This window comes from Podarcis melisellensis (assembly GCF_964234715.1).
Source record: "Podarcis melisellensis genome assembly, chromosome: 14".
Classification (NCBI taxonomy): domain Eukaryota; kingdom Metazoa; phylum Chordata; class Lepidosauria; order Squamata; family Lacertidae; genus Podarcis; species Podarcis melisellensis.
Genome location: NC_138546.1, coordinates 23,959,559 through 23,986,638, shown reverse-complemented (window position 1 = coordinate 23,986,638; position 27,080 = coordinate 23,959,559). Strand labels below are relative to the sequence as shown.

Sequence of the window (27,080 nt, the reverse complement as noted above, 5' to 3'; positions counted from 1 at the left end):
ATATGGGTCCAATGGCAAGGGGTCACACATCGTGTTCAGGTCCCCAAAGGGAGCCCACCCCCACAGGCTCGAGGAGTGCTGCTTTAAGCACTCAGCCTCCTAGGATGATGCATTTATTAGTCCAAGTTCTCTACATGGAAGAGCGAACTTGACTGCTTTCAAAGATTAATGCTCACAGAGCTTCCTAGCCACCCACCCTCCAGTTTAACATTCTCTGTGTTAAACCAATAAGTTCTGTCGGAGACAGACAATTTCTCATGAAGGGTAGAGCTCATTGGGGAGGTGAGGGTCACCTTCCCTTCCTTGCCTGATTAAAGCTGGTGCTGCAAATCTAACACATTGATTATAAAGTTTAATGAATTCTTTTTTTATTGTAATCCAAAAGTAACAGAACAGGGCTGTAATGCATTCCACAAGTCCTCTGGCTGATATTTTAGAACCGATATCAGCCCTTCTTTTTCCTGACAGGCAATTAAAAAAAAAATTAAGTGTGAATTTTTTCACAGTACAGTAAACACCACCCAAACTATTTTAATGGTGGTTAAAAGAGTCCCCCCCCAAATAAAAATAAAATTAAATAAAAAACCCACCTCCCTCCCCCATATCACATGGTCACAACTCACAAGTCTGTACAAAATGTTCACTTTATAAAGCTCTGATGTAAAAATCAAATCAAGCAGCAATTGTGTAAGTGCAGCACAGGGCCCGTCATGGCATTATTTACAAGGCTCTCGTTTGTTTACATTATAACAAAATTTCACACAGGCGACTCAGTCCCTCTGTAGGTCGGTCCACCCTCTGCCCAGCCCTCCGCCCTAGAGGGGGGCCACCTTAACTTTTTGGTCGTCTCCTTTCTCCTTCTCCTTGTTCTTCTTCGACTTCTTCTTCTTGTGTTTGTGTTTTTGGCTCCGCTCTGCCTCCGACTCTGTCCCGCCGTGCTTCTTGTGCTTCTTATGCTTTTTGTGCTTCTTGTGCTTCTTCTTGTCCTTCTTCTTCCGCTTCTTCTTGCTGTCCTGGCTGTCGGCCGAGCTGGCGCTGCTGCTGCGGCTCCGGCCTTGGCTCTCGGAAGGGCTCTGGCTGCGGCTGATGCTGGGGCTGCTCTGGCTCTGGCTCCCGCCAGCTGGGGGGGCCAAGACTGCTGTCCCCACCGCTCCCTCCTTGGGCTTACTGTTCTCGGGGGCCTTATCCTTCCCCTCCCGGGTGGCTCTTCCAGGGGAGTCCTCTTGCTTTGTAGAGACGTTGCTGTCGCTGTCGCTCTCATTGTAGTCTGGCACGAAAGCTGCCTCGTCGGTCTCCCTCGTTGGGTCAGATGAGAGGCGGGCAGAGTGGCTGGGCAGAGGCTTTGGCTTGGTGGTGCCCTTGTCATTTGGCACCGTTGTCCCTGGCTCTCTTGCCTCTGGTGAGCAGCGCCGGTGCAAGGACTTGTTCCCACCTGCCACCCTCTCCTTGTTGCTCCAGGTAGTCTCAGAGGACGGACGTTTCTCTCTTTCCTTGCCCGAACTTCTCTCCTGGGACTTGTGTTGTTCTGCAGAACGCCTGGAGTCGTAAGCAGCTTTGTGGTCGTTTGGCCTCCGGTCCCTCGGAGGGCTGTAACTGCCTCGCTTTGAGTCCCCAGCTTCCTTTTTGGGCTGCTCCGTTCGCTCATCCCTGGCCTTGTTTTTTTGTCCAGAGGTGGCAGAATCACGGCTGCGAGGAGGAGAGACCTTTTTCCGTGCCAGGTCGCTCCTTTCCTCTCTTCGCTTGGAACCAGAATAGTCTCTGCTACTGCTGCTGTCATAGTCAGACTTTTTGTCCCAGTTAGGAGTGAAATCCTTCCCAGAGGACCCATGGGCAGCTTCATGTTTATCTGAAGACCTGGCCTCTTTGGAAGAGTTAGAAGAGCAGTTCTTTGCATTGCCTTGTTCAGCACTGCGTTCGAAGCGCTCCTTCTCCTGTTGAGTGCCACACTTCCTTTTCTCAGAAGAGTCTTTGTCAGATGCAGTGTGATCCCTCTCTTTGAGTTTCCCTTTCTCATTGGACAATAACACTGTTTTGGAGTTTTTGGACTCAGGCTGTGAACTTTCAGGTTCCTTTTCACTGTGTTTGAGGGAGTTGGATGGCTTTGTACTGACATTCTTGATGACACTCGAGGGCTTCCCAGCTGCAGAGGGAACTTGCACAGATTTAACGTCCTCCTCCTCTTCTTCCTCCTCAGAGTCAAAATCGTCTTTATCCCACTTGGACTGAGGAACTTGGATCATGATGATGACATCTTCGGCAGGGGCTGTTATGTCATTGTTGTACTCTTCCATGGTCTTGATGACAGTTCGCTTCATGTCCAGCTTATCTTCTGACTTTCTCACAGGGCTTCCTCCAGCAGAGCTGGTGCTAAGGAAGGAAAAACCAAAGACAGCCTATTAAGGAAAACATCAATGCAGCATAATTTAATTCCAAATTTAGATTGTGGGGATATTCGTTTTTTTGCAGGGCTAAAAGCCCCACTTTACTATTTTATTTTCACATAGAAAACAGCCCTTGCATCAAGGAACTGGCCTGGGGTTTATTTTCCCCCTCAGGAACGTAGGGGGCCAGAGTCCCATCCCCCCTTTCCAGGCAACATGTGCATTTTCCCACTGCAGAAAACTAAACTTAGTAACTAAGCCTTAATTCCTCACAGCCTACACTTTAGAGAGGGGCTGTCGTGACTCAAGAGATTTCTGTTTGACAACAAAAGGCGTAGGGAACCTCATTGACACAGTGGGCTGGATTCAGCTATGGCAAACCTTCTGCAGGCCACGCTTGGCAGGTGGGATTGTTCTTTTGTGAGCGTGCCATGCATTCAATGTCATTAAAATGTGGCAAGGAATCCAAGCCGTGCTGCCAGATCAGATCTACTGGAGTGGATCTAACCTGGCCAAAAGTAGCATAGTGGGCACTCAGTGCCAAACTGAAACAGTGCCAAATGCAAGTGGTTCTTGCAGAGGCTCCCAATTGTTTCTTTGCATTTGACATGGAATATAAAACTGTACTGCTTTCAGCAGACATCAGGTTTGCTTGGGAACTTCAATCAGGAGCTCCTGAGGGGATCCAAATCCAGATGTAGCCTTCCCATCAAGTCTGGGTGACCCCTTGCAGGTCTTATTTTAGCATTTTCCACCAAGGGAAAATAATAATTGCCTGACACAGCCGATTAGGCTATTTTCACCACCTGTCATGAGGGCACTTTGCACACCTGACATCAAATGATATTAAGTGACAGGTGGGTATGACGACGACGGGGGGGGGATGGGCCTCCAGGGCAACTGAGGAACTCTGAAAGGCCCCCTCACCCACAGATCACAGAGTAGCACTGATAAATTAACACTAGTAAGCCACATCAGGCAGTGATTCCTTTCCCTCAATGGAAAATGCTGAAGTGAGATTTCCAATGGGCTACCCAGGGCTAATGGCAAGTGCACTTTACCTAGCCACAGGAACAAAATAACCGATACAGCCCAGACATCAAGGAAAGGTGGGCAAACTGCTTTGTAAAAAACCTCATGCTAGAAGGGAAATTAAAAGCCCATGACTCAATCTGGACTGCTTGGGAATGGAGGGCAACTGATCTATATCAGAGGGATTGATCTGCCTTGTCCATAGGACAAAAGATCCAGACCAGCCAATGTCAGCTACTTATCTTCTACTCCCACATGGGTTTAAGAGAGGCCAAATCAAAGCCTAAGAAAGGAGGCAGTACTCAACATGACATGGACAGGAAGTGAAATTAATTTTTAAGTTTTAATCAGGAGGTACCTGGTATAATCAACCAGCGTCAGACCAGATCCGTCGGCAGCTGCAGCTTTCCTCCTCAGCTTCCCTTTCGCCTTCTCTTGTTTCCCTTTGCTGCTGGGGGGTGGCTCAGGCTTCTCGGCTGAAGCCTCCTTCACTGGGGGGACATTTTCAACACTGGCAATCTTCTTGCCAGTTTCTCGGTTCAGCTTAATCTTTTTTGCTGGAGCAACTGGCAAAACAGCTTTGTCCTTTTCAGGGGTCCTCTCTGCTTTTTCACCCTCTGGCTCAGTTTTCCCCTTTGGCAACGGTTTCGACTCTACAATGTCAGGTTTGGACATTTTTAATGACGGCGTTTCGTGATCTTTGTCTCCTTTTTCCTCAGCTTTCCTTTTCCTTTTCTCTGGCTTTGCATCCACAGGCTTGTTCTTGTCCACAGGTTTCTTTGACTTCTCCTCCTTACTCGATTGCTTCTCCTGCTTGACTTCCTTGGGGGGATCTTTCTTGGCCTTCTCCTCCTTGGTTGATCTGGTTTCTGGATGCTCTTTTGAGCTTCGGGGATGAACCTTGCGTGGCGTACCAAGTGCCTTCTCATCTTTCTGAGAGGACACTGACTTAATAGGATCAGCCTTTGGCAACTCCTCCTTGGCTTTTTTCGCAGGAGGTTCTGCCCGGGGGGATTTTTCACGATCTGCCTCCACTTTCTCTTGGGGTGCTTTAGTTGGCTTCATTTGCACCTCTTTCTTGGTAGTGGCAGGGCCTTCTGCTTTTCGCTTTGTCTTCTCGGCTTTTGCCTTTGGCTTCTCTTTCCTTTCCTTGTCAGAAGTGGGTTTGTAGGCAACGGAATCTGCTTCCATTGGCTCATCTCGGACAGGAGTAGCATCATCCCTGCTTGGGAGCATGAAGAGTGGGTCAGGCTTGCTGCCCTCTTCCCCAGGGGCAGGATCTCGTGGCTTCCGTGAGCCTTCCAACAGGTCAGCATTGGGGAAGCCTTCGCCCTCGTCCCCCTTCCTTCTCTTGCGGTGCTTCTTGTGTTTGTTTCCCTTCCCGTCTCCTGGTGGGATCTCAACCTCCTTGTCTTTCAGTTTGGTCACCTCTTTCATGCCATGGCCCTCTCTACTTGGAAGCTTCTCAGAGTAGCCAGTACCTACATTCCGATTCCGATGGCCCAGCCCTCCAGGGTAATCGTCTCTACGGCCCCGAACGTATGGGGAATTCTCTCGCCTAGGGCCAGGAGGACCAAAGCGCTCTGGGGAGAAGTTCTCCCTGTTAAGCAAAGGCCTGGGCTGGGCTCCAGCTGTGTAGCCCTTGTAGTATTTCTCGTACCACTCCCGGTAGGTCTCCCACTCCCGGAATCTCTCTTTCTCAAATGGGTCTCTCATATCCACGGATCTGCCATAGTACGCTTTCATGTCGTAAGGTGGAATTTCTCGGTATCGGCCGAAGTATTCCCTTTCCCCTTCTGCCTGCTGAACAGGGCGCTTGTTTGGGGACTGGGCTCTGTAAACTGGAGACCTCGATCGAGAATGATACCTTCTGTAGGGGGGTGACCTGGATCTTGAGCGGTGATAGCCATGGGATCTTGACCTGGAACGGTAGTTCCGACTCTTCCCCCTGCCCCTCCGTTGGTATGGAGGAGATCGTGAGTAGGAGCGGGAATGGGAACGGCTGAATGACCGAGAATAGGATCGAGAACGAGATGAGCCAGATCGGGACTTGGAGTACGTATAGGAACTTCTTGAGTATGAAGATGCACTGTATGGCGATTTGGACCTTAAGAAACAAAGCAAAGGGGGAAGGAAAGATGTGTAACTGTAGCCTCTTCACTTTTCTACAAATTATGTGGCACAACCACAGTGAAGAGCATTCCCTTTTTTGTCACAGAATCTGTTATGAAGCAGTCACTGCAGATACCTAGAAGGAGACAATGCACAGAGCTCTTCTGGGCACCCCTAACAACTCATTCAAGCTCAGTGGGACTTTTACAGCTTTATTATTATCACTATTGTCAATGAAGAATAGCTCCTCACTCAGCACCAAATAAGTCATCACAAATTGCTTTTGTACACCCAATATTTAAGAAGCAATTCACCAGCTGATGGTGGCAGCTCCTCTTTGGGAAACATTTTCTTGCACTATGTGACTAGCTAACAAAGTATCCAGAAATTATTTGGTCTGCAGACAATCGTTAGGCTTTATTTCAGAGTTTACTTTCACAGAAAGCTACTACTGGACATTTTGTGCGCATTCTCAAAATAGCCCAGGAACTATTTAACCCTTAAAAATCCAAAACAATATTTCTTTCAAAGCCTTAGCAAATTCAGAGCATGTTGTTACTCTGAATATTGGGGAAAAGAAGTTGTATCTCATTGCCTGCAGTTAGCATCAAGGTTGAAATGTAGGGCAACAGATGCAAATCTGTATCCTGCATTAGTCTTCATAGGAAAAATGCCTATGAACTTAGTAAGCCAGGCTTGGGGAAGCGTTGGCCCTCCAGATATTGCTGAACTACAACACCCATCATCCCTGGCCATTGGTTGTGCTTGCTGAGGGGCTGATGGGAGATGTACTTCAGCATTATCTGGAGGGCTAGAGGTTCCCTGTACCTGCAATAAGCCATGCTATGTCTGACTGTTAGCCCACCTTGCCCAGTACCATTGGCACGGAGTGGTAGCATCTTTCCCCATCTCTGTACTACATAAGACCCAAAAACTAGATATGATGCCAGGGACTGAATAGGGGATCTGCAAGGTGAAAAGAACGGGGGGTTTTGTTCCGGCTCATCTATACAGGCACAATAAAAACAATTACCGGGAATAAGAGCGCCTGCGTTCCTTCTGGATTTTTTTATATTCCATCAGTTCCTTAGCAAAATCATTTGTAAACTCATCAAGCTTTGACTTTTTCTTTTCCCTGTCAAAAGTGAGAGATCGTGATGTCAGGTCATTGGGCAATGTTAAAGGCGGCATTAAGAGAACCACACCACTCAAAAAAAGGACTCTGCATGCAACTGAGATGTGAACATGCTACAACAAAGCAAAAAGCAACGCAGGTTTCCAAGAGATGCTTCATGGCATTTTGTTAGAATTACAGTTTTCTGGGTTTGAGATCTGAAGGATTATTTTTATTGGTGAAAACCAACATTTGAAATCTCACGTTATATGTCATTTTTGCTTACGGCAGACGCATTTTTAGCATAGTTCTGCAGTCTGATATTCTACGGAAACAGAAGAATGAAATATAACGGAACTTCATTCAGAGCCAAATACTTACTCCTCTTTAAGTCTCCGCTGTTCTCTGTAAAACTCCTCCCTAGAGAGAGGAGGTGCTTGTGTCGTTGGGATGGCATTTGAATGAGCCGTTGGTACTGGTGTTGGTACCCAAGGTGTTGATATGTTTGCTGGAGCTGGGGGGTATCCCGGTGGGGGGACAGTGTACCCAGCAGGTGGAGGTTGACCAGGTGGAAACTGAGGAGGAAACTGTGGTGGAGGTACCCCCGGTGGAAGAGGAAGTGCATGGGGGGGAGGAGGGTACAGGGGAGGAGGAGGCACGGGCACAAAGACTGGTGTTGATGCTGGCAGTGTTGGGGCCTGAGTCCTTTGTGTACGGTCACTATGCGGGCGTCCTCGGTTTGAACTTCTAAAGAAACCCAAAAACACGTTGTCACTGAGTGTTACACTTGCCCCTTGTTCTCAAGAGAGAAACGTGAAATGGATAGCACCCCTCTGCAGTAACTGCCCATCCTCAGTCTTACAGCCTACCCAGTCTAAACTGTTCTTTTGCTCCCGCTCAGCACTGCTGGTTCAACAGATCCTCCCAAGAGCCCTCCCTGTCACACACAACACTTACCACAGTTTTCCTCCTCCAAGCCTTTCATGAACATTAGTTAATCTGCTACTGCTGCTGTTTTAAATGCCTGCCATCCAGCATCCCCATCACAACTGCATTTCTTTTGTACACTGGCATTTTGTAGATGTTAAAAAAGGATACCTAGCACAGTTTGTCTAATACAGACCTGTCAGGGTTTGGATTTCTCTACCCTCTGCCTATGGCTTGCAATTCAAAAACTTGAGGGTGCCTTCAAGCAATCTAAATTCTGCTGCCTGGCAATTTGAAACCCCGGCCCTCACCCTGTGCTAAAAACTACCTATTTTAGCCCAATGGCAGCTAATGGTGTTGATGTTGGTACCAGCAACTGCTGCAAATATGCTGTAAAAGGTTTTGCAAACCTACTCCACATATTCCTCAGCAATTATGGAGTCAGTTGTCCTGTAACATCTCATTTTGCTCCCTGCCTCCATTCAATTATTTTTAAAATTGTTAATTTACTAAGTTGTTAGAGGCTGATTTACCCTGTTGAAATGAATGGGAAAGTGAAACTACTCACTAACTGGGGCCTATTATATCCCCAGCAACTTATCAAAACAGGGTAGGTAAAATAACTTTAGTGTTCAGCGCACTGGAGTACATCTTCTGTCCAGTTTTTCTGCACATTCCTGTGTGTACAAAGCCCCAGAACAAAGTATTGCAGGGGTCCACTAAATCACAGGAATGAATCTTATCTTAAGCAGTTAATTCTCCTCTAAGCTGGCTTTCAACACTGATTTATCATTTGTAAGAAAAAACCTGCTAGGCCTTGCTTGGGTTCTAGTTCATCTTCTCTTCGGTTAAAAGTTCAGTATTTCATTTATGCATCTCTTCTGTTTTCTCCTCTAGGGCGTACCTATAGCTCAATGAGCAGTTTGAGTAGACATTGTGGGGTTCAATGTATCCCCAATAGCTTTTGGACTAGATAAGAGTTTGTATTCAACTGTGTTGAGTTGAATAACTTCCACTTGTGAAACGGAACTTCCCTCTCTCCTCCTCATAAGCACCCCCAATATCTTTTCCCAAACCTGCCATGGGGTATTGGGGAACACCCAGAGCAGATTCGGGGGTGGGGCTGCAGCAGGAGGAGAAGGTCCACTGCACAAGCAGAAGTTGTTTCAATCATGCAATGTCTTCGTTGGATACAGCTCTATTTTTCTGGAATGTAGTATCGATAAAAATTATTTTTTATAATAAACTGGAGTTATTTTGAAATCAATCATATTTATTTCTAATCTAGGACTTTAAAGGTGTCCCCGGATCCCAATAACAGTTTGACACTTTAAAAAATGGAGTGAGGTTAGAGTGTTGCTCGATACCAAGCTAGATCCTTTAACCAGCAACTTTTTAAAAAGCCTCTCTATGCATATCAAGCTGTTTAATGTGCTTATCATGTTCTAAACTTACTACCTAAGATACAAAAAATATGTTTTGGAGGTATACTTACGGCTCCCAGCCTGACCTATTGCCTGCAGAGCGAACAGGATTAGTTCTCATCGGTTGACCTATGTTGAAAAGGGGAAGAAGTTTTATTGCTTATTAAATGTAGATGGCAGGCCTATTGTAAAAAATAGCCAAGAGCAAAGTTGTACCACTTACCCATGGTGGGTATTGAATGCCCATGACAGCCCATCTGTCCTGGCAAAGCTGGCTGCCCAAGCACAGGAACCTGATAGCCCTGCAGAAAGGAAGAGGAACAGAGTTAGACTGTGATGCTGCTAAAATGTGCAAACAAGTTTAGTTCCAAAACAAAGTTTACCTTCTCCTCCATCACAGTATTAATTGACAGTGTGGAAGGTGGCTTTGAGTGTTCTGAGGCAGTCACTATAGCAGCAGCTGGTCCAATACCATCGCCCTCACTGCAGAGAAAGAGGCAAATTCAAGGTTAGGAAATTCTAGGCAAGAGACTGAAAACGAGAGACTGGGTGCTACAAAGTCATTCTGCAGACCCTGGAGGTAGTCATATTCACAATACTTTAAAAAGGTGGGGAAGGGCAGGCAAAACAAATCAACACACATAATTAAATGGCTGGGAGAACCTCTCTATGAAGAAAGTGTTTTGCGGTTAAACAGATGAGGTGCATATATCAGAAAGGAACTGTGCTATGACTAAGTTTTTCAATGAGATGTTAATCTGCCTCATGTGGTGTGGATAGGCTCCGGAGAACCTTCCAAGGCATGGTTTCAGGAGAATTGACATGCTATGGATTCACCAGGTCCCTCCTGCCCTGCCTCCCATTCTCCAATTCCTGTTTAAAGTTAATCAGTTTGCTGTGATATCCAAATTGGCAATTTATAGCATGGCATAGCTCTTGAGGACTATCTGAATTGAGCTGACGGCCAATGAGAACATTGTAGTTTGAAATTTAATCAAATAATACAGATAAAGAGTGATTATTGCTTTATTGGATGCTTGCAGCACCCAAAGGAGAAATTCTTGAAATTCACTAGGATATTCTCACAGCTTCACCTAGCTCACTTTGTCTTTTAAGATTTCAAACCTAAAATCTTAAAAGGCAAAATGTGCTAAAAGCATAGCAATATGAATCAATCCCTGGAGATTGAATGAAATTCGAAACAATGTAGTAACTCATTAAAACATATAAGCATCATTTCCCTCCCATAAGAACACTCAATTTTAACAGGCCAAAAGCAAGCATTGGGCTTGAAATACCTTACTTTGGATTTGATTTCTAAGAACCCCATGTAACTTGAAAACTCACTGCCAGCCTTAGAAAAGTTACTAAGACATACAAACACACTCAAGAACTGGCAGTCAATCCTTCCAGGGAGATAGGCATACAAATGGTTAGACCCAACACCACCAGAGCCCAGGACAGTTTAAAAGCGAAGCCAAGCTGTCAATCTAGTGGCCTCTTTCTACAAATCAACCTACCGGAAAGGTCCTTCTGGCTTGTCAGCATGAATTGCCAGGGACATTGGTGCAGAGACCTCACTAGCAGATGTGGTGGCAGAATGGCTGACTGACAACGTGGCTGTTGAAGATACTGATTGGCCAGGAGCTGATGACAAGGTGAGGGATGCAGGCGTATGAAGAGGAGCAGAAGTGGCTGGAATTATGAGGGGATCCTGCTGTCTGGAACCTGTTGGCCTTTGTAATGAAGGCACATTCCGCTGAACTACCGGTCTAGGTGGCTGGGCCTGTTTGCGAAGTCTTTTTGTGTAGCCAGTTTCATTTTTGAAGTTATTTACAGCCTAGAGAAGAAAAATCACCAGTCAAGAGAAATGATTAAGCATATCAAAGCTTCCCTAAAATTGCATCAAAACATCTGTGCTACTTGTTATCAGGCCTGGTGAGGTCATAAAAAATCAGATCTTGCTGTGGATACCTTTACTGCAGGAAAGGACACAGCATGTGGGTCAATTTCTTGGGTGGCAGGTCACGGAGGAACCAAACCAGCTTAACTCCCACCCCTTCTCATCCGGGCAAACACAGTGGATCAGTAAGAATAAGGGGGAAAGAGATGTACACTCAGGCATGCAGAACTGGATACAGATAGATCTCAAGTTACCTGGCGTAAAAATTTGTTGGCAATTAACGCATCAGGAGAAACATCTGTCTGATGACAATTTGGGCAGGTATGTTCCTCCGATTCTAGCAGCGATGTTCTGATACCTGTGAATGATTTTTCAATGCCATGTGAAATGTGTAACTGTTATATAAATCTTCACACTCTGCTCAATGGTACACATGTATGCACAGCTACTAAGACTGCAAACAACAACAAATGCCAGAAGACTTCTAAATGTGGATGTGCTGTAACTAAAAGGACACTGCAAAGGCCACAAAATAGTAGATCAGTACAGAAATCTAGTAGCAACTTTGGGATCCAAAGGGCAAGTCCCAAAGCTGTACACCCACTGCAGTCCCATATGCCTCCTGAAAAGCCGCTGCTCCAGAAGGGGGTGGGTGGTTGTCCTTCTAGAGGCATGGAGGTGCAGAGGGAAACTCCAATGCCTGAAAAGGAATGTCCTTGCTTTATAAAGCATTCCAGGTCAGAATTTAAGCAAGACAACAGTTTCAGCTTTTTTATTATGAATATTATTAATTGCCTTCTTTTGTACATCAAGATGATGTACAAAACAGCTATAATCTACAGAAAATAATAGTGGATGAAATTGAAAACCACACAAAATAAGCACCCATGGCAGAAACTTGCAGACCAAAAATGTCTTCAACTGTTTCAAAAGAGTGCAGATAGCCAGCTCTTGTCTTATCTCAAGAGGGATGTTGTTCCATAGAACAGGTGCAACTACACTAAGCCACTTTTGAGTTACTGTGGAATGGGCTTTTGATATCTTAGAGTGTATCATATACCCAAAACACCAATGAACTTAAGGAAAAAGTAGAATTCTGTGGGTCAAAGGAAGAGTAAAAATTTTGGTTTAAAAACCCCAGTCCAGTTCCTGCCTCTTAAAAAAAGTAATGAAGCAGTCCAGGTGCAAGTAAGTACCCAACACTTAAAGTAAAAGCAACCCTTCTATTCTCCTTCTCAGGTAACGCTAGAGGTGGGAAAACCCAATCAGCCTTGCTCTTCTCCCATCACATTCGGACACACAAGCCAGTTCATGGAACTCACATTCATCACAGTAGCTGTTTCCACAGCAGGGAATGACCACAGCATCAGTCATTATATCTTTGCAAATCAAACACAAAAGCTCATCTGGAATAGGGTCATCTTCTTCTGAGGAAGACGATGGCTCCTCTGGCAGGAAAGGGGGCTTCTCTTTCTTTCCTATAGCATAAGCAGCACTGAAAACACAGACACACATCTTGGTCTTAAAAAGGTGAGACAATACATGATGTTAAGCATTAAATATGTGTTTAATATTTATTATTATTTATTCCACTTGTGTCCCACCTTTCTGCCCAAAGAACTCAACACTACAATTCCCAGCACTCTTAACAAGCTACAGTTTGTGGATAGAAGTAATGTTCTGTTTATGGTGTGGATTTGACCCAAGTTACAGGCCTAGTCAAATAAATACTATATTCTAACAACATCCTGCCTTATATTCAATGAACTCAAGCAGTTTACAATTTCAAACCAAAACACTGGAGGACAGAATCAAACCAGAATTATCAAAGAGAATAGTTCCAGGAGAAATCAATAAACAGGAGGCTTTCCCTCTACTGCAGCAGCAAAATGGTAAAACCAGGTGTTTCTGGAGGTGTTTTTGAAAAGCAATGTTTTTGTCTGATGCTGAAGACATTGTCTGATGCCATAAATGAACTGTCACAAACATTCACAATTATTTCTTATTATGACATTTTTTTGTTTTTTGTTTAACAAATATGCTGCTTACAATAAATAAGATTCCCTAGTTGCAAAGCTCTAGCTAGGAATATTGAACGTTAGAGACAACATTTCTGTTCTAAAGGTTCTAAAGACCTGCATACTTACGCATCAATAGTCGGGATGGCATATTTCCCTGTGTTTGTGAGCATGGCACCCTTGGTATTAGGGTCCTGCACCTCCATCATGAAACTTCGGGGAATTCCTGTGCTCTTTTTAATCCTGGGAACAGACTCGAAGTTTTTGTCCTATCGAAGGGGTAAAAAACACAAAAGATCTCTCTAAGCTCTAAGGGAAAGATTCAACAGCTTCTCCAAACAGAACCCCTGCCCAACACAAGCTTCTTGGCTTGTGTTGAAACAACATTGTTCAGGCACATTGTTCAGGCACATGAACTTTGCAGCTACACCAAGGATGCTATTTAAGGCAGTCACATCCCATTTGAAGCATGAAAGAATTGAACAAAATTGTCTACTGCTCTTAGAATGTTTACTGTAAGCTATCATTAAGAAACTACTTTTCATAGTGAGCAGTGCCCCGCAATAATAATCCATGACAGGTAGCCCTCCCTCAACCCCACTGATCTTGCATTACTGGTGTCAGTGATACAAATACAAGGTGGCACTAGCAAATGGATCATTGAAGAGAGAGACACAATCTGAAAGTGGAGAGAAAGAAGGACTTAACAGGATGTTACACTCCCCCATATACAATAAACCAAGGAATAAAACTTTAATTTTCTTGCTACAGGTTTAATGGAGGTCTATGAAAATAAAGATAAACAAGTTAACACTAATCAAAACTTCCATTCCACAGTCCCTTACCCCATTGGTCGGGCAGTTCTTTATGTAATGGCCAGCTTTTCCACAACGAAAGCAAGTGTATGTTGGCGGAGGCGGACCCAGGGGTTTCTTCATGTAACTAAAAAGGTGTAAGAAGAGAAGTGTGTTTCTTTGCTGTTTTGCTTTAACTAAGAAGATAGTAAATCTGTAAAATTTTCCAAAGTTAGCTTTTTAAAAAAATTGGTTTGTGGCATGCTGAAGACTTACTTGATTGGATCATATTCGTGGCCAGACTGTGACATCATAGCTTTAATTTTATCTTCTTCGGAAGCATTGGCTTCAGCCAGATTGGCGGTCTGTTCAATAGGTAATCATTTGACACACACATTAGAAACACATTTAAGTCCATCCAGTCAAAGACAAACACCACTCATCCAATCCTGTAAAGAGCAGCACAAAGCTAACTGAAAGTTGCCTCAAAAACAGCTCTTTAATACCAGATTGTCTTGAAGATGTTCCAGGGAGTCCTTATGCCGTTACATGATGTTTGTGTACTTGCTAACCTAAAATGAAAAGATAAAAAACTCTGCTGGGGCATTCTAACTAAACCTTAGGTGCAGTTTGTATCTTATGTAATGGCTTGTGTAACTGCTCCAGTTTGCCGTGATAAATTTAAATGGTCTGGAGTTAAGTGTTCTGAAAGATGCCTTCTGTAATACTTACAAGATAAAAGGCATTGAGCTGTTTCCTTTTGTAAAGTGATGCTGTTCACTACTGCCTCAATTTGCTATATAATGCTATGCATTATTTATGCTTAAAATATTTAAAAGGACAATGTCATCCTGAAAACTGAGGGTTCAGAAAGCCCAGCTAGACCACCTTAAAAAACTTGGGAAATGGGCTTGTTATTCCCTTTCAGATGTCTTTAAAAGGAAAATGCCTGAGTGCAACTGAATGTATAAAAAAAACTGCATCGCACCAACGTACAAAAAAATTCAGACAAAATAATTTTTCCCTACTGGAATTAAAGACACCACAAAATGTTTTGGAAACACAACTTTCAAGATGACAATACCCTTAAGGTGCAAGCCCTAAATGTGTGGCTCCCTTTTGAGCTAATGTTTCCAGAAACTTGGTACCTGTTAGGATGATTCATTACACTCTATAAACAGATACAAGCAGGGTCTAAGGGACTAGTTTACTAACTGTTCAGATATTCAGTCACTTAACATTCAGATCAGCCACACATACTTTATACATTCATCCACAAAAGCAACCAGCTAGTTTCAACATTTTATTAAACAGTTGATTAAAATACATATTTTTTCTTAACATTCCAAATTAACAACTATTAAATTGTTCACATTTACAGAAGACTATTTTACAAATACTGAGCTAATTTGTTTGAACCCAAACAGTTTTACAGAACACATCCAATAGCACAAAACATTAGTAGGAATAGACCAAAATTCAAATATGGCATTTAATACATAATAAGAATAAAACAGAAAACTGTTAAACACATTTCCTCTATGCAAAGACTCTGTGCATTGAAGAGGTTTTAAAGCAAGTAACAGTTTTCAACTACTTTATATTACAAAATAGTCAGAAATACTTAAGTTCTCTGTAACTTGTATACCTCTTGGACATTTTTTCACACCTCAATAAAAATAGAACTTGACATGAGCTTACAGAACTGAGGACAAATTTAAGGACAGCACTAATGGAAACCAAACTAAAGCTACCTTGCTTGACTTAAATTTTGTATTTGCAAATGCACTTCAGAGTTTCCCAACTTTACTAGATAAAGTTTTTCTTGGAAACACATAACTTCAGTCTTTATTCACAAAGGGAACACAAATGTATTAGGTAACACTGCTTAATAGGAATTTTAAAGAGCAGCTAATTTACTTGATGAGCGTTATCACTAGTGCTTTCCCAGACAAAGTTACACATTATTGAGCAGAAAATGCAAGCAGTTTCATAGCAAAACAAGGCAGATACAACAGTTTCAGAAGGTCACATTTGCTAATATGCCACACATACACATTGGTATATTCCTATAAACAGTTACATTTACGCAGTCTGTGTTCAAACAAATTAGTTGCATAGCTGCTGCCCACTGCATACACTACAAGTGTACAACTTTTATCAAATTTTATGCAAATTATTGCACTATCACTGGCTTTGAATGCAGAATCCCAAAATTATCATGTAAAGTGTCCATGTGATAGGGAAATACTTCTATTTTGGCTGTCACACCGAGAAATCCTAGGAGTCCATAAATAGCCAAAGTATTAAAATTCTTCTTTGTGCTATTTTTCCAATGCAAAATTAATGGAACGTATGAAAGAAACGATAAAACAGCTTCGGAGGTGCTTCTTCTTTGTGTCTTGAAGATGAGTAAAACGGCAACATTATGTTGAGGCTGATAAGGGACTCCCCTTCTATCTTCCCATACTGGGAACTACTCTTTACAGGATAGTTATCAATAAATATACACACATTTTCAATGTTTAGGCTCGGTACTTTTTACTAAAAATGCTTTGCACCAGTAACAGAAATTAACCAGATAAGGATCACAGCATAAAAACATTGAAAATACCAAGCAAGCAACAATTTATTTGGCTATATTTGACAAGAATATATGTATATATACCTTTGTAAGCTGGGCCAGAGAAATAGATGCAGAAGAGTCATCAATCTGTTCATAAAAAATTAAACACACATTCAAGTTCCACAATCAAAATGAAGCAAAATATTTAGCCTCTACTGTGTTATTAAGATCTAGTCCTACAGAGAGGCATTTTTTCAAAGTAATGAAGCCTTTGGCCAAAACATATCATTGTCTGTACAGTTTGTGCAGTCAGGTATACATAATATTCAGTTTCACAGGAGAGCAACTAATGCTGCACTCACTCAATGGAATCAACTCATCAGGCTTATGTTCAGAGATCAACATAAACAAGCCTACATTTTTTCACAATAAAAATAAATTACTTTTTCAATAGTTAAAAATCTTCATTCTGCATGTAATAGCATGCTGTAGTAGGTTCCACAAAGCAGTCACACAAAATAGCCAAATATTTTCCTATATTAAAAAATATAAAACTGGCAGATTTCAAGCCTCTGGAAACTTGTTAATGCTTAACTCAAAAAAGCCAATGTCGATAGCAACAGGGTACTAATTAAATGCTCTGTGGCAGGAAAAGTGGGAATTAAGTGCTTAAAATATTTATATGATTCTCAAATTACGGTACATTTTTAATGGAAACTATTGAAATAAAGAGGTAACATTTAAAGAATTTTGTTTGTAATATCTAAATCAGTAATGGCAAATATTTTTCGAAGTCCAGGGATCAGTTCAGGAACTTGATTTCTAGCACTGGGCTAAACTACAGCTACTGTCCATTTAAGAGAAATGGCATAATATAGCAAGAAATCAGACTTCAGTGCTGTGACAAGTCTTGGGATGCTGCTCAGAAAATGAACTGAAGCCCCTTAAAGCAAAAGATTTTATTTTGTTGGAGGTGCCATGAGTGTTAAACCAGATTGTGTAGATCAACTTTCTTTCATTTACTGTAGAGCAGTAGCCTTCACTAACCTGGTGCACTCCAGATGCTTTGGTGTGCATCAGCCTCAGCATCCTAAAGACTTGTGCATGCAAGGGCTGATGGGAGTTGTGGTCCAAAACATCCAGAGTCCAACAGGTTGGCAAAGGCTGCATTCGAACTAACTTTGGAATAAGGCGGCATTCAATACCAGAAATACAGTAATGAGATAAGATAGCCCTTCTTGTGACATAAGGAATAGGACTCTAGCTACTACTTTAGAAAACAATTTCAATGAAAACATGTATTGCTTCTCATGGTGGTATCTTGCTTGAAGGTACCAGGATTGGCTCTCAAGCGCTTACATGCCTGCGCCAAGTAAATAAAGCCACATTTCTGAGAGGCTAATCCTAGGATACAACATTCAACGTTAAGTTTAAAGACACATTTTAAGTAGTGCCTACAGGTAGCTCTGAAGTGAAAGCAATCAGAAATATAACATCGTAAAACACTAGCATTGTTTTATGGTCTTCAAGTGTAATGCAAAAAGTTGCTGAAGAAGAAAAATGGATTTATGTTAAGATAATAAAACACACATTTCCCTTCTAACTCCCAACATTTCAGGTGTTTGTGACTAGTGTTACAATAATGTCTGCCTAAAAGGGGGACAGTGAAACGTGGGGTTAGGCAGATAGAAGCTAACCCTGAAAAAGAATTAAGCTTGCCTCTGTTCTGTAGGACTCTGTTTGGCAGGACGGGAGAACATGCTCGAGTCAATAGGTTTCACACTTTGCCCAAAGTTCTGAGAGTACCCCTTTACTTTCTCCTGCTCAAGTGAATAGCTGCCATTCAACCCCACCAGCACTACACTTGGACATCATTAAGAGTGGATCCTGGTCACCATTCCTAAAGCTGGGTGGCCAGAATCAGCCAACGCAGAGTTATTTGCAATGACCTCATCTCCATAATGTCCCACCAATCACAATCAGAGCTATCTGACTACTAACATTTTTTGTAGCTTGAACTATGCAGCAATTTAATTAAAGCAGTATACTCAAACACAGCTTTCTAAAGGCAGCCTTTTCAAGAAAATGAGTCATAACCTGTATCATGGCAGTTATTTTTGTGTGTGGTAACGGGCTGAGCAGGTAAACTGAAGAGCTTAACAGCTCATCAAGTGTTATTTACTGTAAGCAGCTGCAGCCCTATGAAGCAAGTTATGGAACATGGGCACAGAGGTAATATTTCCCATGGAAAGCATTGAACAGATTACAAGCAAAGCATTGCCTAAGAGAATAGGGACAAGGGAACACACTGCATCCTGGCCTCTAAAATACCACAAGCAAGTGAATTTTGGGTCTCCCAACTACTAGGAGAGTCCTCTGGCTGCTCTTATTCCTTTAATGCTAAACTCTTTGGTCTTAAAAGTCATCAATTCCAGTTGAGGTTTCTGTCAGTCCCCTGATTTCCATTCCTTTGCATGGCCACAAAAAGCTGATTCACATTTCACACCCAGTCAAACCCACGCCCTACAATGAACTCAGAGCGCCACAAAGAGCTAAGAAAACCCCAGAGCCATGGCACTAAGGATCATGTTAGATCCAGTCCTGTACATGATTGAGTTCACAACTTCCTAGATCCCAAGTTATTTGCAACACAGGAGAGGAAATCTGTGTGTGGGACACCTTGCCTTCTTAGGAAACCTGACTTGTGGAGGCCTTGTCAAGAATATTAGCAGTCTATATTAGATGCAGAAAGCCCACCCAAAAAGTTGCTTTTTGGATACTAAGACAACAATCAAAGAAGTACTACTTTGGGGAATTCTTGACAATCCAGAACATGTTGACTTTTTTAGACTACAGAAACCTGCACTCTATACCTCTCAGCCCAGTGCCAAGCCTCATCTTCAGCCTAGTTTTTCGCTTTGTCATATACCACATGGAAGCACTAAAGTCTCCTCCCCACCATCTAGACCAAGTTTCCCAGAGCACTGAACACTTCACACAGAATTGGAAAGACCTATTTCCAAAAAGAATTTTCTTTTGAATTCTCAGTTGACATCTGGGCAAGACAGCATAGCAGATGTAAAGGAACTAAGTGTTCCGCCTTAGCATTAAAGCAGGCTTTAAACAGCCACCCTCTAGGCCAGGAAATAGTAATCACCTCCAGGTACTTACGACAGGGAAGCTTTAAAAAGTATACACCCATCACCCCCCACTTTAGAACGCAAATAAGTTACAATGTGGATAAAAGTTTGTAGGCTAGCAAGTTCTGTGGACCTGTTTGCAAGCCTGCTTTAAAAAAAACACATTTAAAAAACATTTTATCAAACTACAAGAACTACCCAGATGTATAATAGACATGCCAGGGAACACAATATTCTAAATGAATGTTGAACTTTATTTACGAACATATAGTCGTGTTTATATACATACTAGCAAAGAAAAGGACTGCTCATGAAAAAAGAATTAGGTAAGTGTAGCTTACACAAATCCACTATATTATGTATTACAGCAGTCATTGGGTCACTATAAATGGGAAGCAGTTTTAAAACATGTATGACGAGTTGTCAAATGCAGCCTATGGTTTAACACTTTGAAAGGCTACACAAAGACCAAACATTTCTAGTTAACCATGATTTCATCAATATTCTCACTGGACACCAAGACCAGTAAATCCACAAAATAACTTTTTGGGTTTGATTCTTCTAAAAAGAAAGCCAGCTACACTTAAACAAGTACACTTAAGATATGCCAAGCTGAAAAATAATTAGAACTAGGTTTGCATTATCTTAAATTAAGAAAACCATACTAAACAGAATATGTGTTAGTAATGGCTAAAATTAATACACCAGAATCAAACAAAAATGCTGCCAATGTTATCATACACAAACAATGGTATGCTACAGAAGGATTTACTAGAGTATTCAATTTAAGAGTTTATCTAATATAAAATAACATTAAGGAATATGTCTGGTGAAGAGGAAAGAAGGCAAGTTATCATCAACTGGGAAGGTTTCTTAAAAAGGTAGCAGGACTTGTAGCTGGGTTGTTATGCCAAAATATGTTTCCTGTATGTTGACTACTGTGACAAATTTAAATTATGTGCTTGCTCACAAAAAAACGGAAGCAAGTGCAGGATACCAGTTCTAGATGGTTTTTAAATAATTCTTATTGCTATTGGAAGTTGTGTGCAAAGACTGTGTATGACAGGGTACATTTATAGCTGCATAAAACTGCTCTTGATGTTTCAACATGTGCCTGAACCCCAAGTTAAAAGGGGGGAAAAACAAGTTTAACACTAATGTGGTTTTTGGCAACGTTTTCAAAAACCATAAAGGGAAATACTTAGAACAAAGCCTAGGTGATACAATGCAATAGTGGCAAAAAAAAGATACACTCCAAATGTTTTTATTTCAAGAAAACAAAAAGGCACACAACAACCTATACAAACATATAGCTACTAACTAGAGACACACAGATGTTGAACAAGGTAATCACGTTTAGCAGTGAAACCCTTATCTTACATGATCTATAAATGATCATACAGTATCTGTACAACACATAGTCATACAGGAAATAATCTTGCATTCAATATGCAATACAGTGCGTCACTTTGCACAAGTGTCAATATTCACATTAAAATGATCTGCATTGCTTATTTTGCTATACTGATTCAAAATACATTGTATTTACAATATAAATGGTTCTCTGTGAGAAATCAATGTAAATTAATATTTAGAAAAGTATTTTATTGCTACATTACTTTAAAAACATTAAGTGAATGTGTAGAAGGAAAAAAGTGTGATATTGTGTTTTTACATACTGCTTTTGAAGTTCCACTCACTGGATCAGTTCGACTTCTAAAAAGAGAAAATAGTGAATGTCAGAAAAACAGCAATGGCATATAGCACAAAACAGAGGAAACTGCCACCTTAGATACAAACTGTATGCCTGTCTAGGGAAGCTTTTAATGTTTAACAGACCACTGTATTTTAATATTTTGTTGGAAGTCGCTCAGAGTGGCTGGGTAAACCCAGCCAGATGGGCGGGGTATAATTATTTTATTATTATTATTATTATTATTATTATTATTATTATTATTATTATTATTATCATCATCATCATTATTGTTGTTGTTGTTGTTGTTAGATTTACAACTTTTACCCATTTCATGAGACAGAAGCTGCACAAAGTTATACAAAAGGCCAACTCCCCAAACTGTGAACAAGGAAGCTAACTTGGCCCAGAGAGAACTGTTTATAGAACAGTATTAATCAACTGCATCTCCCGCAGAATAGCCATCATAAAATGAACACACTTAAGCTTGATTCAGATGTAATGGGAAACCATGGTTTTCTGCTATGTGCATAAGCTATGGTGAGCCCCTCCCCTTCTTTAATGGCTGTGGGTGAGCAGAAGCACCTGCTTTTATACAAAGCACAACTGTCCATGAAATCTTAACTTCAGGGAACTGTGTTTAAACTAAGGTTTGTGATAACAAGGCAGGATTTGAAACTGCTAGCTTCTTCTCGTTAGAAGTTGTTTAAATAACCACAGCCTGGATGTTACAGAGAACCACACGTTGCTTAAAAGTTACTGATCTCCTCACAATTGTTAAGGAGTGAGTGCATGCAAGTCCAAAGCCAATGTCTGCATAGGGCCTTATACCACATGCCTTACATATTTGTCACTGAAAAGAGTTTAAATGTAAGCAGCAAGTAACCCAAGATAAAAGCAATTTTGTATTTAAAAAAAATTCTCTGAATCCTGCTATTTTGTTGTCTCATTTTTGAGGTTGATGTCTATCATGTTTATTACGGGGAAAGAACTAATCCTAACCATGATCTCTGATGGTACAAAGCGAAGGCCACAGGCACACATTAAGTTAAAACTACACATGGGGTGAGGGGATAGTACTGCACACTCAACTAGCATGTTCCATGGTGTGTGTGTGTGAGGGGTGGGTGGACAGATACCAAGGAATGGAACTCTAAGCAGAAAACTGGTCCTTGCACCAGGAATAGTATTTTTCTGTAGGAGGAGGAAGCAGGCTGCTTAAGCGAGCATTGGGGTGGGAAGACAGGCATTAAGTGCCTGAATGGTGCAGCAAGACATTTTAGTGTTGGCCTGGCAGGTGGGATGGAGTAGACACCAGACCTGGCCTCAGCAGGCAGCAAAAATTACACTCAAGAGTTCCTGAGGATATGTTTGCGATACATTTTACCCTACAAATGTACAACATCTTTACCATAAGCAACTCTTGCAAACATAAGCAAATGTGCTCTGTATTCACTTGACGTTAAAGGAACAAGTCAATGTTCACTCCAGAGTACATTATGCTTGAGTGCTAACCCATCATACCTATGTCAGCTGTGTGGAAGGGTGCCATCCAGTTACCAAGTATCAAACCTAAGACCAGCTCAGTTGGTTAAAGTGTGGTGCTGATAACTCCAAGATTGCAGGTTTGATCCCTGTATGCGGCAGTTGCATATTCTTGCATCACAGGGGGTTAGACTAGATCATCCTTCCAACTCTACAATTCTATGATTCCCTCTTTCGTATTCTCCCCCCCCCCCAAACACACCATTCACATGTTATGCTATTGATGGCTGAGAGGTGATATCATGAACTACCCCATGCTATGACAAATGCACAAGAGGACTAGAACAGTATCTGCTTAAAATATTCAAAACATGATCTTCAGAAGCACAATCCACCAGAATCTTGCCCTGCCCAGCATCCACTGCTCTTGCTTGCTTCCACCCAATTCCTCCCCAAAAGGCAATATGAATGAGTCCTGTGTCCAGGAACTCCTACCCACATGTAGAATGCAGATCTCATTAAGCAATCCGTAGACAAGCCCAAACTCCTATAATGGAAAACCAGTCCCAAGGGTTTCTCTCCTCATCCTGTCTCTACATACCATAGAAATTTGGTTTCATCATTAAGTTCAACATTGTCTGATCATAATTAATTTTATAATGAATCATAATGTGAAAAAGCCACTCCTTTTACAATTTAATCTCTATCATCCCAAAGTCAATCCAAACATAAAATATTCTATCTCCAAGAGATGTTCAGAATTGGGCCTATTGCCAACCTGAACTTCAAGAATCAGCCCCACACTCAGGATTTCAGTCTAGTTTCTTTTCCAAATTCCAAAACTGCAGGAACACAAAGTCTATTCACTGGAGAGGGATAATCTACTTCAAGTGCCTCTAACTAAAAGAATGTAAAAAATTAAACAAGAATAGATGTAGGGCTAATTTTGGGGCACAGCCGTTTAAGTTGGTCAGCTGAAACGTGTGCAGAGGAGGGAGACCTAGATGATCAAGGGTCTGGAAACCAGGCCTTATGAACAACTGTTGAAGGAGTTAGGGATGTTTAGCCTGGAGAAGAAACAGGTGATAGGATAGCCATTTTGAAATAGTTGAAGAGTTGCCACAAGGAAGATGGAGCAAATTTGTTTTCTGCTGCTCCAGAGTGGACGATCCTAACCAATGGATTCAAATGACAAAAAAGAGATTCCCCCCCAAAAGAGATCCCCCCCGAACATTGGGGGGGGGAGAAATCTGATGGTAAGAGCTGTTTAACAGTGGAACAGACTCCCTTGGAAGGTGGTAGACCTCCTTTTGGAGGTTTTTAAGGTTGGACAGCTGTGATGCCAAATTGTAGGGGGTTGGACTTCATTCATGCATGACCCTCAGGGGTCAATTCCGATTCTTCATTTTCAAAGGACTACCAGAAAGGGCACAGTATAAATGAATTTGCATGCATGTTTTTCATGTAACAGAAATAAACTATGTTTCTTGCATCACTAAGCTTCTACATGTTAGTTAGAACCCATATGTTTATTTTAGTACTTGGAACAAAAAAACAGACACTTACATGACATATGTTTTGCTTGTACATTTTACTCCACCAATAGGAATTCTTCTGACAATAACAGATGAGTTCTTGGGAATCAGGGCATTATCATCAGTATATTCTAGGAAAGGAGAGAAAAAACATGTATGCTTGGTTCAGAATAAAAGAAAAGAAAACCAATGTGGACTTTTCTCAAAATAGGCCACAAAACCCTGGGACTTTTCAGCAATTGTAACCATTTGGGATCATTAATACTTATCCCACAATTATTGAAGTAGCATTTGGTGGAACTTGGACCACTTTCCTTAATATACCCAAGACCTGTAGAATGAATACTAATGAAAATGTAATTTATTAGGACACTGGCTAAAAGCACAGTATGACAGGACCATATTTAGCGTTTTTGGGATAGTTTTAAAATGCTAAATGGACCCTGCCAATTAAGAGTGCACTCCAGAACAAGGATTTCATAGGGATATATTTAAAGCAAAAGATAACTTATGTACAGAGTGATCTGGAACTTCACACTGTATTGGGAATGCACACTCTGTCTGCAACCCTATACATGTATACTCAAAAGTAAACCCTACTGAGTCTATCAGGTAAGGATATATATGACTGCAACCTAAGTCTATGAATTTGTAGTCTAGTTTGCAAAGTGTTCCCAAGAAAGCAGGTATGGCAGTTACTATAGCACAATGATCTGAGGTAGCAATTTCACTGGACTTACCCTTTTGGGAATACTGAAAAATGTTCTACCTCTTTTTGCCAAAATCACATAACCAAAATGTTAGCTTGTCCTTGTGAAAGGTTGCAAAGAACTGGATGTGTTAATGTACAAACCACAAGTTTAGTATTTGGATTACATGGATCCCCCCCCCTAATTATAAAAGGTTTATCTAATAACAGTTATAGTTGGAGTAGATTCACTGAAATGAATGAACACAACTATCTTAGGTCCAGTAATTCCAATGGGTTTAATCAGAGAGGGAGTTAGTTGGATTCCACCCAAAATATTTAAGCCACCCAACCCCATACATTGAAATCATACCTCTATTTCTTTAAAAAGCACCCAGTTATAAAATTAAGACATGGCTCCATAGTTAGGATGGGTGCTTACAACTAACTACCCCCCACCAGCCTGGAGCTGCTAATATCACTGTGCCAATGTGGATGTTTTAACACACATCATATATGCATGGGCACAATAAGCTAACAGTGCGTTTGGTGAAGATGTCTCTGATTTTCCCTGGACAAGAGCATAAAAATGGCAAGCATAACACACGACTGAATTTCCCAGGGACCTGGTGGTTTTTTTAAAAAAAACTCCAGATAGTTCAAGTTACAGATAGGTAGCAGTGTTGGTCTGCCATAGTCAAAACAAAAACAAAAATTCCTTCCAGTAGCACCTTAAAGACCAACTAAGTTAGTTCTTGGTATGAGCTTTCGTGTGCATGCACACTTATCTGAAGAAGTGTGCATGCACACGAAAGCTCATACCAAGAACTAACTTAGTTGGTCTTTAAGGTGCTACTGGAAGGAATTTTTGTTTTTGTCCAGATAGTTCAGCAACTGAAACAGCTATTGTCATAAAAAATTAACTAGCTGACATGAAAATTAATTAAGGAATTCACTGTACAATTCTCTTGAGGAAATAAATGGTTTCTGTTCACATCAAGAACTTGCCATAGTTCACTTTTCAACTTATTGTCCCAAACAGTCTTTCTACAGTCTCTTCTGGAATTATACACAGGAATTAACACAAAACTTGCGTAATGGTACACATACTTTGGGGGGCGGGGGCGGGGACAAGGAGCATGAGGATAAATGTGACACAGCCTATTTCCCCCAGAATACCTGTCTGGGGTGCCTTACTAGATGAACTACTATAACCTTGCTGCCTAATAAACATTAATCCAATTGCCTAATTCAGTCCTGACACATCTAATCTACATTTACAGTGAACTCTCTCAGTGGAGTGCATGCCATTTTCAGTGAGCAGTTAGTTTGGGGCTTTTTGCCTGCACATGACAACCTCGGGGACTTGCCTTAGACACACAATGCACATACATGCCGGACAAACATTCTTTCTTCCATAAAGACTTGTACATATGAGAGGCTTTTGTGGCAGTCTGAAGTCTGCTTTGTTTGCTGATTTGTGGTAACAAGCACAATGTTTAAAATGCACATATCCTCAGCAGGGCCAACATGACTTGTACTTTCCTAAAGATTCACATAAAGACAGTCTTGGTCCACTTTTTAGCATGCCAAGGAGGTTACTGAGATGAGTGTTGACATTATCAAAGTCACTGTCCACCAGGCCTACCACCAATCAGGAAACGAATCGTATCCAGTGTATTCACCCTAGGCTGACATAAGCCAAAGATAAGGAACCTGTTTTCTCCAGATGTGGGAGGACTAGATTTCCAGTCACCCCTGACTATGCTGGTTGGAACTCATGGAAGCTGGGAGGCCAACAATACCTGGAGAACATAAGTTCCCTATTCCTGACATAACTGTTACAAAGCACCCCTCCTCATCCTAGGCTCTCAGAGTGTCCCTATACTGTACCAATGGTGAAATCAAGAGATCATAAATCTACTCAAGCAGCTCTATTCATACACAAATTCAGTATGTATGTTTTGACATAACACCATATGCCACACCATCAGGCAACAAGGATAATAAGATTTTAACTAATTCAGAGGTAAGTAGGCCACCAGTGGCTATTAGCCATGATGTAACTGCTTAAACAGTATGTGGAATCTTGGAACTGCCGGAAACTGGGAGTGAGTGGCTTGGAATGGCTCATGCCAACAACTGTTTACCACGCACTTCCTCTGACGCATCTGCTGCTGACTGCTGCTACAGACAGACACAAGCTAATCAGGCCACCTGAGCCTCACTTGCAGTCAAAACAAAAAAAACACCTGAGGGGCCTTGTTA

At 41.6% G+C, this 27,080-nt stretch overlaps 1 protein-coding gene across 5 annotated transcripts in view; it reads right to left on the bottom strand.

Annotated features, from left to right (window-relative positions):
- Positions 1-343: 343 nt before the first annotated feature.
- RBBP6 (RB binding protein 6, ubiquitin ligase) overlaps positions 344-27,080 on the bottom strand; it is a gene marked incomplete at its 3' end in the record, with an annotated part of 29,787 nt that continues 3,050 nt past the window's right edge. Inside the window, exons 2-17 of one of the 5 annotated variants that reach the window (XM_081888120.1) lie at positions 24,156-24,255; positions 21,091-21,127; positions 16,374-16,418; positions 13,982-14,070; positions 13,757-13,853; positions 13,041-13,180; positions 12,216-12,388; positions 11,148-11,251; positions 10,511-10,830; positions 9,374-9,473; positions 9,214-9,292; positions 9,062-9,119; positions 7,021-7,386; positions 6,559-6,660; positions 3,772-5,520; positions 344-2,367 (exon numbers count right to left, since the gene is read on the bottom strand). In XM_081888120.1, coding sequence (XP_081744246.1) covers positions 816-2,367; positions 3,772-5,520; positions 6,559-6,660; positions 7,021-7,386; positions 9,062-9,119; positions 9,214-9,292; positions 9,374-9,473; positions 10,511-10,830; positions 11,148-11,251; positions 12,216-12,388; positions 13,041-13,180; positions 13,757-13,853; positions 13,982-14,070; positions 16,374-16,418; positions 21,091-21,127; positions 24,156-24,255 — 5,111 coding nt within the window. Of the gene's footprint in view, positions 2,368-3,771; positions 5,521-6,558; positions 6,661-7,016; positions 7,387-9,061; positions 9,120-9,213; positions 9,293-9,373; positions 9,474-10,510; positions 10,831-11,147; positions 11,252-12,215; positions 12,389-13,040; positions 13,181-13,756; positions 13,854-13,981; positions 14,071-16,373; positions 16,419-19,644; positions 21,128-24,155; positions 24,256-27,080 lie in introns of those variants that run through there. The other 4 variants (XM_081888121.1, XM_081888122.1, XM_081888123.1 and 1 more) reach the window with 4 other exon arrangements.